General features: G+C 45.1%; 1 protein-coding gene across 2 annotated transcripts in view; it reads right to left on the reverse strand.

Moving 5' to 3' along the window:
• The window catches only part of LOC309545604 (septin-10-like), a 132,717-nt gene that overhangs the window by 13,869 nt on the left and 100,717 nt on the right, over positions 1 to 18,131 (reverse strand). For both annotated transcript variants that reach the window (XM_082244846.1, XM_082244845.1), the window contains exon 9: positions 4,741 to 4,873. In XM_082244846.1, the coding sequence (XP_082100972.1) occupies positions 4,741 to 4,873 (133 nt within the window). The remainder of the gene's footprint in view (positions 1 to 4,740; positions 4,874 to 18,131) is intronic.

Raw genomic sequence — 18,131 nt, forward strand, 5'->3', positions numbered from 1 at the left:
CCTTCGAGTAAATGTCGCCAATTCTCCAGAGCCAATTTTATAGCAAGCAGTTCCTTTTCACCCACGGGGTAATTTATCTCGGGACTGCTCAGGGATTTAGAAAAAAAAGCGACTGGATGAAGTGGTGAAGTGTGGGTAGGTCGTTGGGAGAGTATTGCTCCTACTGCCATGTTTGACGCATCTACCTCCAGAATGTATTGGAGGGATGGGTCTGGATGGCGTAATATGGGAGCGGAAGTAAACCTTGTCTTTAACAAGTGGAAAGCCTTATTTGCTTCTTCTGACCATTTAAATGGTATTTTTATGCTAGTGAGCTGTGTGAGGGGTCTCACAATAGCAGAAAAGTTTTTTATGAACTTCCTGTAGAAATTTGTAAATCCCAGGAATCGCTGTAGCGCCTTGCGTGTAGTTGGTGTAGGCCAATCCTGAATGCAGGATATTTTACTCATGTCCATCTCGATTCCTGTTTTGGATATGATGTAGCCTAGAAAGAGTACCTCATCTTTATGGAACAAGCATTTCTTCAGCTTCACATAAAGATTATGTGCAAGCAATCTCGATAATACAAGTCTTACATGTCTTATGTGTTCAGACAGGGTCCGTGAATATATAAGTATATCGTCCAGATATACCACAACACAGACATCTAGTAAGTCTTTAAAAATATCGTTTATAAATCGTTGGAAAACTGCAGGGGCATTGCATAGGCCGAATGGCATCACAAGATATTCGAACAATCCGTATCTAGTTCTGAATGCAGTCTTCCACTCGTGTCCATCACGGATTCGAATGAGATTGTATGCTCCTTTCAGGTCTAATTTTGAAAAATAGGTAGCTCCACGCACCTGCTCAATGAGCTCAGAGATAAGCGGTAGAGGATAGCGATCTTTTATTGTGATGGCATTCAATTTCCTGTAGTCGATGATAGGTCTGAGACTTGAATCTTTATTGCGAACAAAAAAGAGTCCTGCTGCTGTAGAAGAAGTGGAAGGTCTAATAAAACCTTTTTCCAAGTTCTCATCCAAATAGGTTTTGAGATGGGCAAGTTCATCCTGTGAAAGAGGATAAACATGACCGAACGGCAATTTGCTATTTGGGAGTAGATCAATGCTACAATCATAGTCTCGATGAGGAGGTAATGTTTGAGCATTTTTCTCAAGAAAAACCTCAGAAAGATCCTGATAACAGTGGTGCAATCTCATCTGTCACCACAGACAGAATCTTCCCGGAAAACGGGAGGTTACACGTATCCTCGCAATAACAAGAAGGGAAGGTCAAGGACCGTTTCTTCCAATCTATGGTTGGTTGGTGTGTGTGCAACCAGGGAAGTCCCAACACAATGGGAAAATGGGGTGATGGTATTAAATCGAAGGTAGAAGTCTCCCTATGAGACTCGTTAATAGTGACTAGAAGTGCTTGTGTCTGATCGGTGATCGGACCAGAGGATAACGGAACACCGGTAATAAGACTTACTGAGACAGGTTTGAGTTTAGAAATAATAGGAATTTTATTTAAAGCAGCAAAACATATATCCATATAATTTCCACAAGATCCTGTGTCAATCATGGCCTTAGTAGTAATCCTGTTCTGGTCCCACTGTAATGTCAAAAAAACAGAAATGTAGGGGTTAGTTATCTTGTGATCTGGGGATGCACAGTACAAGCAGAGATTTTCATTTCGTCTTTTGGCTTTTTCCATAGTTGATAGCGGCGGGCGTATGGTTCCTATCTCCATAGGAACGGGGTCAACGGCCAGACTCCGAGAGGAAACGGATAATGGCATTCCCATCTTTTCAGCCTTTCTTTCTCGTAGTCTTCTATCTATGGTAATACTGAGTTGTATTAGTGCATCCAGGGTTTTTGGCAGATCCGCTCGGGCGAGCTCGTCCTTAACGGCTTCTGATAGGCCAAGCCTAAATTGGGTTTTCAGAGATGCATCATTCCATTCTGAATCAAGGGTCCATCTCTTGAACTCTGCGACAAAGTCTTCTACAGGCCTCCTTCCTTGTTTCAAGGATCTTAACTGAAGATCAGCAGTACTCTGCCTATTGGGGTCATCATATAGGCTAGTGAGCTCTGCCAGGAACAAGGCATAGGAGTTGAGAAGCTGGTCGTTTTTCTCAAAAAGAGAATCTGCCCAGGCTCGAGGATCGTTTGATAGGTAAGAAATAATAGTACAAACCTTAATGTGATCAGTAAGGTAGGTACGAGGTTTTAGCAAAAAAAGTAACTCACATGCGTTTTTAAATTCGCAAAATTTTTTGCGATCGCCTGTAAATACCAAAGGGGGATTTATCTTGGGTTCAGGGGACTGCGCAGAGGTAAGTTGTGTCAGTCTAATTACCTGCTGCGACAGAGCCTGATTGTCTTCTTTTAATTCAGCAAGTGCGTGTATTAACGCAGATACTTGCTGTTTTAATTGTGTCACCTGAGTGGTTATTTCTGCTGAATCAATTTTTTGGTTCGTTCAATCTGTAACGCTTCTGCGTTTCTTATATGGTGTGGATTTTCAGCTGCAGAAATAGTTCCACGTCAGTAGTCATGTAAGAGATATGCTGAGATACCATTCCCAACCTCAATGACTCATCATGTGTGGAAGGTCTTATTTCAGCCAGTAAATACACACAATTAGCAAGCTGGTTCCTAGTGTGACTTTATGTATGTGGTAACACAATGATGAGGGTTTGAGGGATAGGTTGAGTGAAGGTGGTAGGTGATAGACACTTGAAGGTGAGACAGTAGCAGATGGATGCAGGAAGGTTTAGCAGTCATGTATGGTAGCAGATTACAGAGTAGCAGGTGGACATACAAGAGTGATCAACCCAGTGCAGGAAAGTAGCAGTAGCCTCAAGAGCTAGCAATCTAGTTATGCAGATGTGATAAACAGTCTTTACTATGCAGAGCTAGATAGTGTAAGCTTAGTATAAGTTTATAGAGAATTCCCCTGCGGGGTACTTAGCACTATTAGCGATACAGCCGAAGGGTGGTTCAGGAGAGGCGGATGATCCAGTAGCGGGATACAGGGATCAGCGCAGCGAGGTTCCGTCAGCGAGGTGAGCTTGCAAGCATGGAAGCTTCAAGCAAGGTTAGCATCCAGGTAAGGGTGTTTGAACGAACACATGTGAGTGAGAACCGGCGCTTTAAATAGCCATCTAGTCCGGCGCTGGGTGATGACAGCTCCAGTCTTAAAGGTGTATGCGCACCTTTCCAAAAGTAAATGGTGGGGCGCATACACTTGTGGAAAGTGTAATTTAGGGTACCAAAGGTACCGGAACATTACACACTGCTGGTAAAGGCTGCATATATGGACACTGCTGGTAAAGGCTACATATATGGACACTGCTGGTAAAGGCTACATATATGGACACTGCTGGTAAAGGCTACATATATGGACACTGCTGGTAAAGGCTACATATATTGACACTGCTGGTAAAGGCTACATATATGGACACTGCTGGTAAAGGCTACATATATGGACACTGCTGGTAAAGGCTGCATATATGGACACTGCTGGTAAAGGCTGCATATATGGACACTGCTGGTGAGGCTGCATATATGGACACTGCTGGTGAGGCTGCATATATGGACACTGTTGGTGAGGCTGCATATATGGACACTGCTGATGGGCTGCATATATGGACATTGCTGATGGGCTGCATATATGGACATTGCTGATGAGGCTGCATATATGGACACTGCTGATGAGGCTGCATTGCTGGACACTGCTGATGAGGCTGCATTCATGGGCACTGGTGAGATGTCATTTGATTTAAAAAAAAAAAAAAATGTTCTGAGTTCAAAGCTGTTTATTTTAAATTTAAGCTTTTTTCCTGAAATTTCTCTCCAAATATTGAGGTGCGTGTTATACGCCGGCGTGTGCTGATGGGCTGTATATATGGACACTGCTAATGGGCTGCATATATGGACACTGCTAATGGGCTGCATATATGGACACTGCTGGTGAGGCTGCATATTTGGACACTGCTGGTGAGGCTGCATATTTGGACACTGCTGGTAAAGTCTGCATATATGGACACTGCTGGTAAAGTCTGCATATATGGACACTGCTGGTAAAGGCTGCATATATGGACACTGCTGGTAAAGGCTGCATATATGGACACTGCTGGTAAAGGCTGCATATATGGACACTGCTGGTAAAGGCTGCATATATGGACACTGCTGGTAAAGGCTGCATATATGGACACTGCTGGTAAAGGCTGCATATATGGACACTGCTGGTAAAGGCTGCATATATGGACACTGCTGGTAAAGGCTGCATATATGGACACTGCTGGTGAGGCTGCATATATGGACACTGCTGGTGAGGCTGCATTGCTGGACACTGCTGATGAGGCTGCATTCATGGACACTGGTGAGATGTCATTTGATTAAAAAAAAAAAAAAAAATGTTCTGAGTTCAAGGCTGTTTATTTTAAATTTAAGCTTTTTTCCTGAAATTTCTCTCCAAATATTGAGGTGCGTGTTATACGCCGGCTCGTGTTATACGCCGATAAATACGGTAATTCTCAAGGTGCTCATCAGGAATTTTGGTTCTAAGTTTGCCCTTCGTGTGCTTCATCCTTGAAAATAGTTGCTCACAAATATTGGTGCTGCCAAAACTGAATAACATGAATAAGGCGTGATTGTGAAGAGTGGGATATTTTCCCTTGGGAAGATAAAACCTTTAGCCCAGATCCTAACTCACAAAATACTGCCACTGACTAGGAAGTAATGAAAGTACCTCCCGCTCCGCTTCTTTCAGCACAGTCTCTTTTTCTCGGACTCTCTGCACAAAGGTCTGTCTCATCTCTTCCTCCTTCCTGTGGAGCTCCTCAAAGAATTCATGCCGCTTTGCTTCATAGGTCTCCTGCAGACTGAAGGAAAATAACACAATTGTTTGATGCCTTATAGCCAAGAACATAATACACAAAATCTTTTTTCAATCTGCTTAACTGCATCAAATGATGCCCCATCCATCTATACACGTTTCCCACGGATTGTTGGTAGTATAGGTTTTAAAAGTCCTCTGCCAAAAACAACCTGATAGCAAAACACTGACTGCTTGTGTTGCATGTGCACTGTGCAGTTCCCGTATGTTCCTGGAAGATGCCAAGAATGGAGCGAGGTGCAGGTCCAGAAGTGGTTAAAACTGCAGGAGGACCAGTGTTTTTATTTATAAAATTACGCTACTATTGCTTTAGGCCTGGTTCACATATATGTGGGTTGGCGGCCCACATTTGCACAGGCATAGCAGCCGATTGATTTGAATGGGCTGCTATGCCCTTGTTTTCTGCAGAAAAAAGGTGCATGCAGCATTTTAAAAAGTGCAGTGGCCTTGAAATCCATCCTACTTTTGCACCATGTGACATACCTGCACTTCCTGCAGACTTTACGCGGACTGCCCGGTAGGGATTTAGTCAGAATTCTCTCCATAAGACACACAGACATGTCCCCCCATTTTTGGGGAGGGGGGGGGGGGGGAGTGTGTCTTATGGAGCGAAAAATATGGTATTTTAAACTGCCCACGATAACAATACCGTGCTTCAGGGTTCATACACATTTTCACCAATGAAATTCCATGACTTTTCCATGACTTTTCTATGACTTCACGTAAATATTCATGACCTAATGTTTCATGAAATGTCTATGTATATGTGTTAAATAAGAAGAAAATCTATGTCACACCCAGCATATTTTTACTAATATAAATAACAAGCTTTGTAGTGTACAGTGGAATATGAAATATTTATTTAAATAACGCTTGCACAGTAACAAGGTTTCATAACATAAACCCTGAGAACCGCTTAGAAATGGATTAACGTAAGGTGCAGGCGGACTGGTATGGATGGCACAGACAGTGAGATGCACAAAATGCAGCACAGTAATCTTTTTAGGCCCAAGCCACAGTCATGAGGTGCAGGCGGACTGGTATGGATGGCACAGACAGTGAGATGCACAAAATGCAGCACAGTAATCTTTTTAGGCCCAAGCCACAGTCATGAGGTGCAGGCGGACTGGTATGGATGGCACAGACCGTGAGATGCACAAAATGCAGCACAGTAATCTTTTTAGGCCCAAGCCACAGTCATGAGGTGCAGGCGGACTGGTATGGATGGCACAGACAGCGAGATGCACAAAATGCAGCGCAGTAATCTTTTAGGCCCAAGCAACAGTCATGAGGTGCAGGCAGACTGGTATGGATGGCACAGATCTGATGGTGCACAAATGCGGCACTTACTTTTGGGAGAAAGAACAGTGGTGCTCCTGCTTGCCCAAATAAAGCTCTTCAGGTAGCAGACATGAAGGTGCAGCTGGACAAAATGCGGCGCTTACTATTCTTAGGCCAAACCTAACAGTCCCATGAGGCAAAAAAGAGTTCTCACAGAAAGGCGACTCAGGATTGGATGCTTAATTATTTATTTACATTTATTTTTAACATTTCCGTAGGACTGGTACAGTAGGTGCCCGCAGTTTGCCCTACGGTCGGTCACTGGCCAGCAGCAGCCGAGGAAATGATCGTGCACCAATGACAGGCAGCGGGGAGGGCCGGGCCGCGGTTTGCCTGGATGTGTCTGGCCAGCAGCAGCAAACCAATCACAGGCAGCGGAAGCGTCACTGGAGAGCGGGCCGGCCGCATGAACGTGATGACGCGGGGGTGCGGTAACTGAAACGGTCACCGCCCCCTTCCGCATCATCATCACGTTCATGTGGCCCGCCCTCCAGTGACGCTTCCGCTGCCTGTGATTGGTTTGCTGCTGCTGGCCAGTCACATCCAGGCAAACCACGGGCCGGCCCTCCCCGCTGCCAGCGATTGGTGCTTAGTGCATGATCTACTCCTCGGCTGCTGCGGACCCGGAAATCAATGTGCACAAACACATAAAATAAAATAATACATTTGCAATAAAAGTTTTAAGCATCCGCTCCCCCCGCCGCTGCCCGCCGCTCCCCCCCAGATTTCCATGACTTTTCCAAAACATTTCTAAAATCGTACTTTTCCATGACCTTTCCAGGCCTGGAAAGTGTCATCTCAAAATTCCATAACTTTTCCAGGTTTTCAAGGACCGTACGAACCCTGGTGCTTATGCATTACCGTGATTTATCGCATTACTAAAAACCGGCACATCTCTACTGGTACCTTTAGGTGCTTGGACACTGGCAAACATTTGGGTGCCTCTCCTATAACCTTACCCCACTACATGATTCCTCAGTTTTGTAGCAAGCAAAGGAGAGTTTGGGAGGGTGTTAAGTGTCCTTTTACTGCACTACGAGATATGGAATTTACAGGCAAGTCCGAATTCCTTTTATCGTAATTGTACATTACAGGCAACATATTCATACACCATGGGACGTTCTCAAGCAATAAATACAAGAGTGGGAAACTAGGCAAATGGAAATGTGCCAACAGGCCCAAAAAACAACAGGGGTCAAGGACCCAAGTTCAGAGTGCTTCTGCAAGAACCTTGCAGCCAAAAGCTGCATTCACAGAAGACTGGACATCCACTTTGTAAAACCTTGAGAAAGTATGAACAGAATACCATGTGGCAGCCTTACATAGCTGGGCAACAGAGGAGGTTTTTGTTTAAAGCAATAAGCTCTAGCAATAAAGTCCCTGGTTCACAGTGCAATGGTGGATTTTGAAGCAGGTTGCCCCATGCGAGGCCCAGGGGAAAGAACAAACAGTAAATCTGTCTAATGGAAGCAGTAGCCTTAATGGCTCTGACTATCGGGCAATGTAGACAGCTTTCTCTTGCATGCTTAGGAGTAGGGCAGAAGGATGGCAGAACAATGTCTTCATTGAGATGGAATACTGAAACCACCATTGGAAGAAATGATAGTCTTTGGCATAATACAACCTTGTCATTGTGAAGTAAGAGGAAAGGCTGGAAAGGAGAAAGAATGGATGGCTGCACACCCAGAGGAAAGGCTCTTTACAGGAAAAGTCCACCAAATCAGAGACAAGTCTGGCAGATGGTATGGCTACCAAAAAAGGTTGCTTTGCTAGCAATAATCTCCATGATCAAAGGGTGGTTTCTGAAGGGCAGAGAGACTTCTATAAAGGTTCCAGGGAAGCACAGTGTGCTGCAACGGGGGCCTAACATGAGAACCACATTGAATAAAGGCAAACAAGGGAGTGTGAAGCCAGAGGTCTTTGAAAGAGGGTAGATACAGGCCAATACCTGCCCTTATAGTATGCTAGGAGCTAGATTCTGGTCAAGACCTGTTTGTAGGAAGGCCACAATGCAAAGCACAGAGTAAACTCTGGGACTGAACTGCCACCAAGCAAAGTAAAATTTCCAGGTAAGATAATTGATCTTCCTGGAAGTGGCCCTTCTTACTGTCAGCAAAGTAGGAATCACAGATTTAGACATCATTTAAGACCTGGGTTTCAATAGTCATGCTATTAAAGCCAAGGACTGTGAAGCAGGGTGGAATAGTGGGCCTTGAGATAGCCTCCTCCCAAAAGGCCAGAGCTGCTATGGATTTAATGCTAGACATCTGAGTATGTCTGTGTACCAGGTTCTTCTGGGCCAGTTCAGTGCAAGTAAAATCGCTGTTTTTCTCTCTTGCTATATTGTGTGGACAAAGCAGAATTTGCAGTGGCAGCATTAATTAGCCTAAATTGAGACCAGATGAGCATCCAAGGCAAAAGCTAGAGGATCCCTGATTCTGGCAACAAACAGAATTAGCTTGTTGCTATAACTAGAGGCTAGGATATCCACATTCAGAGTCCCCATCTCTGGCATGGCAGATTGAACACATGTGGATGAAGAGACAATTTTCTTTGGGCCAAGCGGAGATGGCTGGGATAATCCGCCTGCCAGTTGTCCACTCCTTGGATGAGGACTGCAAAAATCACTGGACTGTATTTTTCTGTCCATGACAGAATATGGTTTTCTTTTATAAAGGCAGCCAGGCTCCTCAAGCTCCCGTGATAGTTGATATATGCCACTGTGGTGGCATCCTCTGACCGCACCTCAATTGGGTGTCCCATGGGTCCATGGGACTCCATTGCTAAAGGAAAAACCTGACTGCTCTGAGCCTTAAGATGTTGATGAGGAGTTTAGTTTTATCTCTTAACCATGTTCCCTAAACTTTCATGGATTGGAAGACAAGGAAGTTCTTGCTCAGCTGGATAGGGGCATGGATAAGTCCAGGGAAAGAGCATGCTTTTTACATGCTGACAGAATGTTTTGCTGGAGTGTTCTAGATTGGTATTAGGTAAAAGGTACAACCTTGTAGGAGCCAACCCTTCGACCCAGAACTCTTAAAGAGAATCTACCTGACCAAACAGATGCCTTGAAAGGGCATACGTGTTTTACAGCCAGCTTCCACTGTCCAAGTTAGAGCCATTCAGGTTTTTATCTCATAATGTGTTCCATGGCATCCACACTAAAAAGTAGAGCATAAGGCAACAGCTGTAATTGCTCCTTAACAACATGATCCTGAAATACAGGATCATGTGGGCTATTCATCTTCTTGGTCCAGTTAGCTGCAGTTTGACATTGGAACTGCAGTTTGACATTGGTTTGACATTGGAATTAGGAGGGAGAGCTAGTTGTAGGGCTGGGCCTGCCAGGTAAAAGACAGCTTTTAGAGGCATCTATCTCAAATTTTCAATCAGCAGAAACTTTGAAAGAAGGAACATCCTCAAAGCTATAGATAGATGTTTGTTTGACAGACAGAGATGGCAGGATCAACAACCAGTAAAGTTAGCCCAATTATTTTATGTATAATGTGAAAGACCATGTTACGCCAAGTAAATAGATACCTAACATGTCATGATTTAAATCTGCGCACGCTCGTGGAATGGCAACAAACTATGGTAGTGATGCTTTAAAATTTTTACCGGTTACCTGTTTAGAGTTACAGAGGAGAATCGTTGCTCTCGCTCTAACGATCGGGGGCGATACCTCACATGTGTGGTTTAAACAGCGTTTACATACAAAAAAAGAAAAAATACATTTTGCCTTTAACCACTTCAGCCCCAGAAGGTTTTACCCCCTTAATGACCAGGCCATTTTTTGCGATTCGGCACTGCGTTGCTTTACCAATTGCGCGGTAGTGCGACTCTGTACCCAAATACAATTGATGTCCTTTTTTCCCACAAATAGAGCTTTGGTGGTATTTGATCACCTCTCCGGGCCTCACCCAAGACGCTAAACGGCGCCAAATAAAGTATACAAGCACGATCTGGCCACCACAGGGGACCCCAGAGAGAACCCCTTGATGCTATAGAGCCCCCCATGCCCCCCTGGTACAGCAAGTGCACTGCATAGTGCCCTCAGCAGGGTCAGGGAGGGAGGGAAACTTACAACGCTGGCCAGAAGGGGGATATCACAGAAGCCACCAGTACTGCCATCCCCCAAGAGTGGGCCCACAAAACCCCCCTACAGGGGTAGTAGTACTTACCAGTCCAGAGAATGCAGGAACCGCTCTGATACAGGAAACCTCCCACCCTGAGTGGGGGTGCCGTCGGCCAGGGAGGGATGCTAGCAACACAAGGGCGTTCTGGAGTTGAGACACTCCCGGCGAAGATGGATCTCCGCAGGCTTGTCCGCCACCCGAGGGGCACTGTCGTTGCGAGGCCTGGGCGCACTAGTGACCTGCGTTGCTCAGTGGCAGGCTGGGACTCCATAAGGATCTATATTATCCAGTGCGAGGCCCAGCTCTGCTGTCACTTGTAGTCCTCCAGGAAGTTCCCTGACTAACTAGCGATTGTGAGAGAAAATAAAAAGCTATTTTCAAAAGAAAAAACATTTTTTAAGAAAAAAAACAAAGAAACTGAGACGCTAGGTCCCAGCAGGGAAGAGCTAACCTACTCCTGACACTAGGCAGCATTAAACTGAGGGACAGTGGTAACTGGATCAGGATAATGGCTGAGGGATGGCCCCCTAGAGGTGTGTCTAAGTATAGAAAATTTTTTATTAACATTTCAAACTGCCTAGCTTGCTCCTGCAGTGGGTGTCATTACCCACTCGTGAAGGCTGTATGAGAGGCTGCGACTGGTGGAGGACGTAAGAGAAATTTAGGTCAATTTGTATTCTTCTACATATTTTTGGTAAAAAGAAAAAATCCCAAAAAGCGTTTATTAATTGGTTATAGCGTTTACAAACTATGGGATAGATTTTTGGACTTTTATTTTTTTTAGTTGCTTTTATTAGTAATGGGGGCGATCAGCGATTTTTAGTGGGACTACGACATTATGGTGGACAAATCTGACAGGAAGTGACACATTTTGGGGATCAGTGACAACAATACAGTGATCTGTGCTAAATAATATGCACTGTTACTGTATAAATGACACTGCCAGGGAAGGGGTTAATACTGGGGGTGATCAAGGGGTTAAGTGTGAGCCTAAATTGTGCTTACTAACTGTAGGAGGGAAGGCTCTGTGACAGGCACACAGAGATAGGTGTTTCAGCTTATCTGCAGTCCCGCAGTCTGGCTCCCGCCGCTGAGACCTCATGCACATAATCACATAGATCTACATGATTAAGCGCAGCCGAGCCGCCCTGCTGCAGTAAATCTGCGTGGGGTGATCAGTAAGTGGTTAACCTAAGAAAAAAAACAGCCCTTTAAGGCAGAAGTGACATCAGACATTGTTCTGATTCTCCAAGGGCATAGAGTTGAGTGGGGGCCATTTTGCCCGCCTTTGACTTCCTGCCCATCCCTCCAGTCGATCGGATTGCTTCCACCTTTACCAATCTCTCCGGTAAACAGAAAAACGACTTGGAACACCTCTCCCGGTGCCTCTGAAAGTGATCTCAAGGCAAATCCACTGCTGAGATCACTTTTATTTTGTAGACAATCACCACAGAACAAAGGGATACTGGGGTTATGGCAGCTAGCTGTATTTAGTGGCAAAGTAATGACCTAACTGTACTGTGGGCGGTCGTTAAGTGGTTAACAAACAGGCCCTCTGATTCCTCCTGTATGGAATTGTATTATAACTGTATTGTCTGCCCTTATGTTGTAAAGCGCTGCGCAAACTGTTGGCACTATATAAATTCTGTGTAATAATAATAATAATCTGATGTGATCCACACATATGTAAATATAGAACCATTATAAACAAAGAGATGGCCTCAAACTAGGCTGCACTAATAACTAAACACTAGGTGGCAGCACACACTAAAATAAGTATCTGGATTGTGAAAGTCTGTTCCAAGATTTAAAGGAAAAATGATACAATAAAATTAAAAAAAAATTAAAAACAATTACAAATGAAAGACAGTTTACAATAGAAGCGATAAAATTTACTGATTGAAAAAGACAGAATCTGGAGCAGTCGTGCATTATAACCAATTAGCTTCTAGCTTTCATTTTCAAAGCTTAAAGTGGTTCTAAAGCCTAGACATTGATTACCTTAATGTATTTCCTGCATTAAGGTAACAAAATACCCCAGTGTTTGTATTACCCCCCCCCCCGTATACTTACCAGAGTCCTATCTCTATCCAGCGCTGTGATTGTCTGCAGCAGCTCTATCCTCTCAATCTGCTCACAGAGGCAGCAGCGGAAACAATTGGCTCCTGCAGCTGTCAATCAAATCATGTGAGCAGAGAGCAGGGCTGCACACAGCCCAGCTTGGGATTGAGCCCGTAGATGTGCCACTATAGGAAGCAGCTTCCTATGATGGCACACCGAGAAGAGGAGGCAGCCAAGAGCACCGGTGGAGCACCCCAGAAAAGGATGTTTGGGGCTGCTCTGTGCAAAACCATTGCACAGAGCAGGTAAGTACAACGTGTTGGTTATTTTACGGCACAGCACTATAGTTACGACAAATTCATAAATAAATGCCTCCATATTGGAAAGTGGAGGTAGAGAAGACCTCTTCCATATTGGAGTAAATTACTGTAAATGTACATGACGTCAGTCAATTCTGCACAGTAGGGGTATACCAGGAAAGCACGCTGAGGTGAGCTGCACATTCACAAACCAGTGTACATTAAATAGAAAACTGCGAGCAGGCAGGTAAGTGCACATTACTGAAGAAGAGACATAATGTCTCTTTTCCAATAAAGAGCTGCCACTTTAACACAGACAGGGAAATATACACAATGACAGGGCCAAGGAAAACACCTAGATAAATAGCATTTGATTCACAGGGGCTGAATTACTAAAGGCAAACAGGCTGTTCATTTTGTATAGGAATTTTCTAATACAAAGTAAAAGTGATAAAGTTTCACTTTGCAAAGCATACCCAATCACGTGCAAGGTAAATACAAAAACAATATTTTTGCTTGTACATGATTGGATGATGGAAGTCAGCAGAGCTTCACCTCATACACTAGGCCAGCGTTTCTCAACATTTTCTCAGTCACAACACCCTTTAAAAGTATGCAAAATCTCAAAAAAATGCCAGGTGAATTATACTTTGTTTTTTTTTTAGGACAAATAGGGCCTTCATTTATTCATATATTATATGTTATTAAAGTATAAAGGGCATACCAAATACCGGTATATATGCATGATGTGATATTTCTACCCACAGTAGTAAAAAACATTAGTGCTCATTTTGCTTTTTTTCCCCCTACCTAAACACACCGGGGGTTGATTAAGGCCCCTTTCACACAGGCGGACCGTTCAGATCCGCCTGTCCGTTTTTTTGGCGGATCTGAACGGTCCCCCCATGCATTCCTATGGGGCATTGGATGGCAGCGGAGACATGTCCGCTGACATCCGACCCGATCCGATCCGTCAAATCTGGACGGATGGAAACCCTATTTTCCATCCGTCCAGCGGATCGGATGAGAACGGACAGACGGTCCATTCCCATCCGATTTCCCCCATAGAGATGCATGGAGAACTGACAGCTGTGTCTCCGCACACAGCATGGAGACACAGCTGTCCTCCTGCTGCCCAGCGGGGGATCGGCAGCTCGATCCCCGCTGAGAAAAACGGACTCCGTCCAACGGACGGAGTGTGTGAAAGGAGCCTTACTAAAACTGGACAGTGCAAAACCTGGTTCAGCTGTGCATGGTAATCAGCTTCTAACTTCACCTTATTCAATTAAGCCTTTATAAAAAAAAAAAAACATTGAAGCAAATTGGTTTCTTTGCAGAGCTGCACCTGACTTTGCACTCTCCAGTTTTAGTAAATCAATCCACTGATACTAAAGAGAACACCTTTTTGCACCTAGAACACACTGACACTAAGGCCCCTTTCACACACGTCAGGCGGACTCCGTTTTTGCTCAGCGGGGTATCGATCCGCCGATCCCCCGCTGAGCAGGAGGATGACAGCTGTGTCTCCATGCTGTGTGCGGAGACAGAGCTGTCAGGTCCCGCTGTTCTCTATGTCTGTCCGTTCTCATCCGATCCACTGGACGGATGGAAAATAGAGATTCCATCCATCCGGTTTTGACGGATCGGATCGGATGTCAGCGGACATGTCTCCTCTGACATCCGATGCACCACAGAGATACAGGAGGCATCCGTTCAGATCCGCCAAAAAAAAAAAAAACGGACAGGCGGATCTGAACGGTCCACCTGTGTGAAAGGGGCCTAACACTAACCTTGATGAAGCCATGAGCTATTTTATCTTTATTTTTTATTATTATTATTTTTTTATACAGACTTTTCCTGTAGTGATTGCGTATCGAAGTAATCATGTGATCAGGAGGTGGTCAAGCTCTAAGTTGTTACTCTGAGACTGGGAGCTGCCAATGGCAGCTTGGTCTCCATATATATATATATATATATATATATGTGCTACAACAGATGGAAGTTCATTTTTGTTACGCCACATATATACATGTTATGCCATCGTCAGGAGTGTCATAGTTTGAGAGCAGCCCTGACAAACCCAGACAGCATGCTGGATGGGAAAGGCTGCACTAAGCTAAGGGAAAATTCCGTTGCAAAGTGGATATTTCATTGCAAATATAAAGTGTCATTTGCCTTTAGTAAATCAAGCCCATTGCCAGACTTGAAACCTCCCATCTTACCTAGGCTTTGCAGCCAGTAAAAACCTATGTGTAGCACAGCTGGGAATGGGTTAAGGGTCTAACACCTAGCTATGTTAGGAATGCTGTCGGTGTCCCAAAAGTGCAGAGGTCACACCTATTTATCTTTCTAGTCAAACAAACCTGTAATTAAGACTTGTAAGGATATCAGGGGGGGTCTTGTTCTAAACGATAAAGGAGTCCAGCATTAGGATGCATAAGATGACTCCTGTTTCAGCACTTGGCTAGCATTTGAATTCCTGTAGCCCCAGTCCATTTGACAGGCAGACAGTCACATATATATATCACTAACCACTGTAACCAAGGCCGCTGATAAGGCAGTACAGCCAGCCCTCCTGTACTGGGCCCAGGCACTATCAGTTCAAAAGGAGGGCCCAGGCACCTTCTGAGTAGGAGGGCGGGCTGTACTGTCTTATTGCAGTCACTGTTCCTCTTCTGCCTCCCACTGCAGCACTGCCAGCTTCTCTTCCTTCTTCTCATTCCAGCTGCACTGCAGGGGGATTGGTCCCATCACATGTGCCCCTTCCATCTGCTGTCTGGGCCTCCCTGTTTGCCCCTTTCCCCCACAGCACTTCTAGCACCTCTCCGGCAGCTACTGAGAACACAACGGGAGAGGTTCCAGGATAGAGAGTGGGGGAAGGGGCCGATAAATAGGTCATTCACAGGCCCCTTCCTTTCTTGAATTAACAAGGTGAGCAATCAGTAACAATCACTCCTGTTTCCATTCATCACCGAAGCATTGTAAACTGTGTTTACTATGCTTCAGTTTGTGAATGAGCAGGAAACCTCTGTTTCCTATTCATGAATCTGTGCTGTTAAGGCTGCAAAGGAATGGACTGATAAATCTATGTCCTCAGTCACTTTCGGCCGGGAAAAAGGGGGGGGGGGCTGTCAGGTAGGCTTTATGGGGCCCCGTGCTTTCCAACAGCAGCCCTGACTGTAACCACTACTGATATGCATACATCTCCGTGTATCTTAACATGATAGACTGCCACTACGATTGTCTAGACCAGTGGTCACCAAACTGCGGCCCTTTGCTTGCTTTTACCTGGCCTTTGGGTTAGTATTCCCCCCACTTTTACGAATGGTGCGGCATAGTGCCTGCCCCTGACAATGGCACACTATTCCTCCCATTGAAAACAATGATGGGGCACTATGTCTCCCTTTGATACCAATGATGGGGCACTATGTCTCCCTTTAATACCAATGATGGGGCACTATTTCTCCCTTTAATACCAATGATGGGGCACTTTTTCTCTTTGATACCAATGATAGGGCACTATTTCTCCATTTAATACCAATGATGGGGCACTATTTCTCCCTTTGATACCAATGATGGGGCATTATTCCTCCCACTGACACCAATGATGGGGCATTATTCCTCCCACTGACACCAATGATGGGGCATTATTCCTCCCACTTACACAAGCAGTGAGGCATAATTCCTTCCACTGATACCAACGATGATATCACTGAGAGGAATAGTGCCCCAACGATGAGACACCATTCCTCCCACTGTTCGACACCAACGACGGGCAGCATTATTCCTGCTGATACCAATCACGGTGCATTGTTTCATCCCACTGACACCAGGACACTATTCCTCTCAGTGATACCAATGACGGGGCAGCATTATTCCTGCTGATACCAATCACGGTGCATTGTTTCATCCCACTGAAGCCAGGACACTATTCCTCTCAGTGATACCAACGACGGGGCAGCATTATTCCTGCTGATACCAATCACGGTGCATTGTTTCATCCCACTGACACCAGGACACTATTCCTCTCAGTGATACCAACGACGGGGCAGCATTATTCCTGCTGATACCAATCACGGTGCATTGTTTCATCCCACTGACACCAGGACACTATTTCTCTCAGTGATACCAACGACGGGACAGCATTATTCCTGCTGATACCAATCACGGTGCATTGTTTCATCCCACTGACACCAGGACACTATTCCTCTCAGTGATACCAACAACGGGGCAGCATTATTCCTGCTGATACCAATCACGGTGCATTGTTTCATCCCACTGATACCAGGACACTATTCCTCTCAGTGATACCAACGACGGGGCAGCATTATTCCTGCTGATACCAATCACGGTGCATTGTTTCATCCCACTGACACCAGGACACTATTCCTCTCAGTGATACCAGCGACGGGGCAGCATTATTCCTGCTGATACCAATCACGGTGCATTGTTTCATCCCACTGACACCAGGACACTATTCCTCTCAGTGATACCAACGACGGGGCAGCATTATTCCTGCTGATACCAATCACGGTGCATTGTTTCATCCCACTGACACCAGGACACTATTCCTCTCAGTGATCCCAACGACGGGGCAGCATTATTCCTGCTGATACCAATCACGGTGCATTGTTTCATCCCACTGACACCAGGACACTATTCCTCTCAGTGATCCCAACGACGGGGCAGCATTATTCCTGCTGATACCAATCACGGTGCATTGTTTCATCCCACTGACACCAGGACACTATTCCTCTCAGTGATACCAACGACGGGGCAGCATTATTCCTGCTGATACCAATCACGGTGCATTGTTTCATCCCACTGACACCAGGACACTATTCCTCTCAGTGATAGCAATGATGGGACAGTAACATTCCTGCTTATACCAATCATGGTGCATTGTTTCCTCCCACTGACACCAGGACATTTTTTCCCCCACTGGCCACAGTTTGGCCCCCCCTAACGTTTGAAGGACAGTAAACTGGCCCTTTGTTTAGAAAGTTGGAGACCCCTGGTCTAGACAAGCAATTGGAGCCTTGACATAACTTGAACAGATGGAAAGATGCTTTGTCAATATTACATGGTAGGCCTAGACAATCAGTTAATTGCATACAGCCGCCCTCAATTACCGCTGAAGACATTCAAATTCCAATAGAGGAAGTTGTTAGAGGCATATGTATCACAGATTAACAAACACATACAGCGATGAAGGATGACAACGGCAAGAAAAGTATGTAATTACTGTGGGTGGCATGTATCACAGGGATGGAATACAGGCAGCACTAATTCAGGCCAAAGATAAGTAAACAGGATACTGGCCCCCATAAAGCCATCCTGAGAACTTCATTTCACTGCTGTGTAAAACTGCTTAGGAAGCAGATCGCCTTCAAAATATGCTGTAACC

Source organism: Pelophylax lessonae, assembly GCF_965119305.1.
Source record: "Pelophylax lessonae genome assembly, chromosome: 2".
NCBI classification, from domain to species: domain Eukaryota; kingdom Metazoa; phylum Chordata; class Amphibia; order Anura; family Ranidae; genus Pelophylax; species Pelophylax lessonae.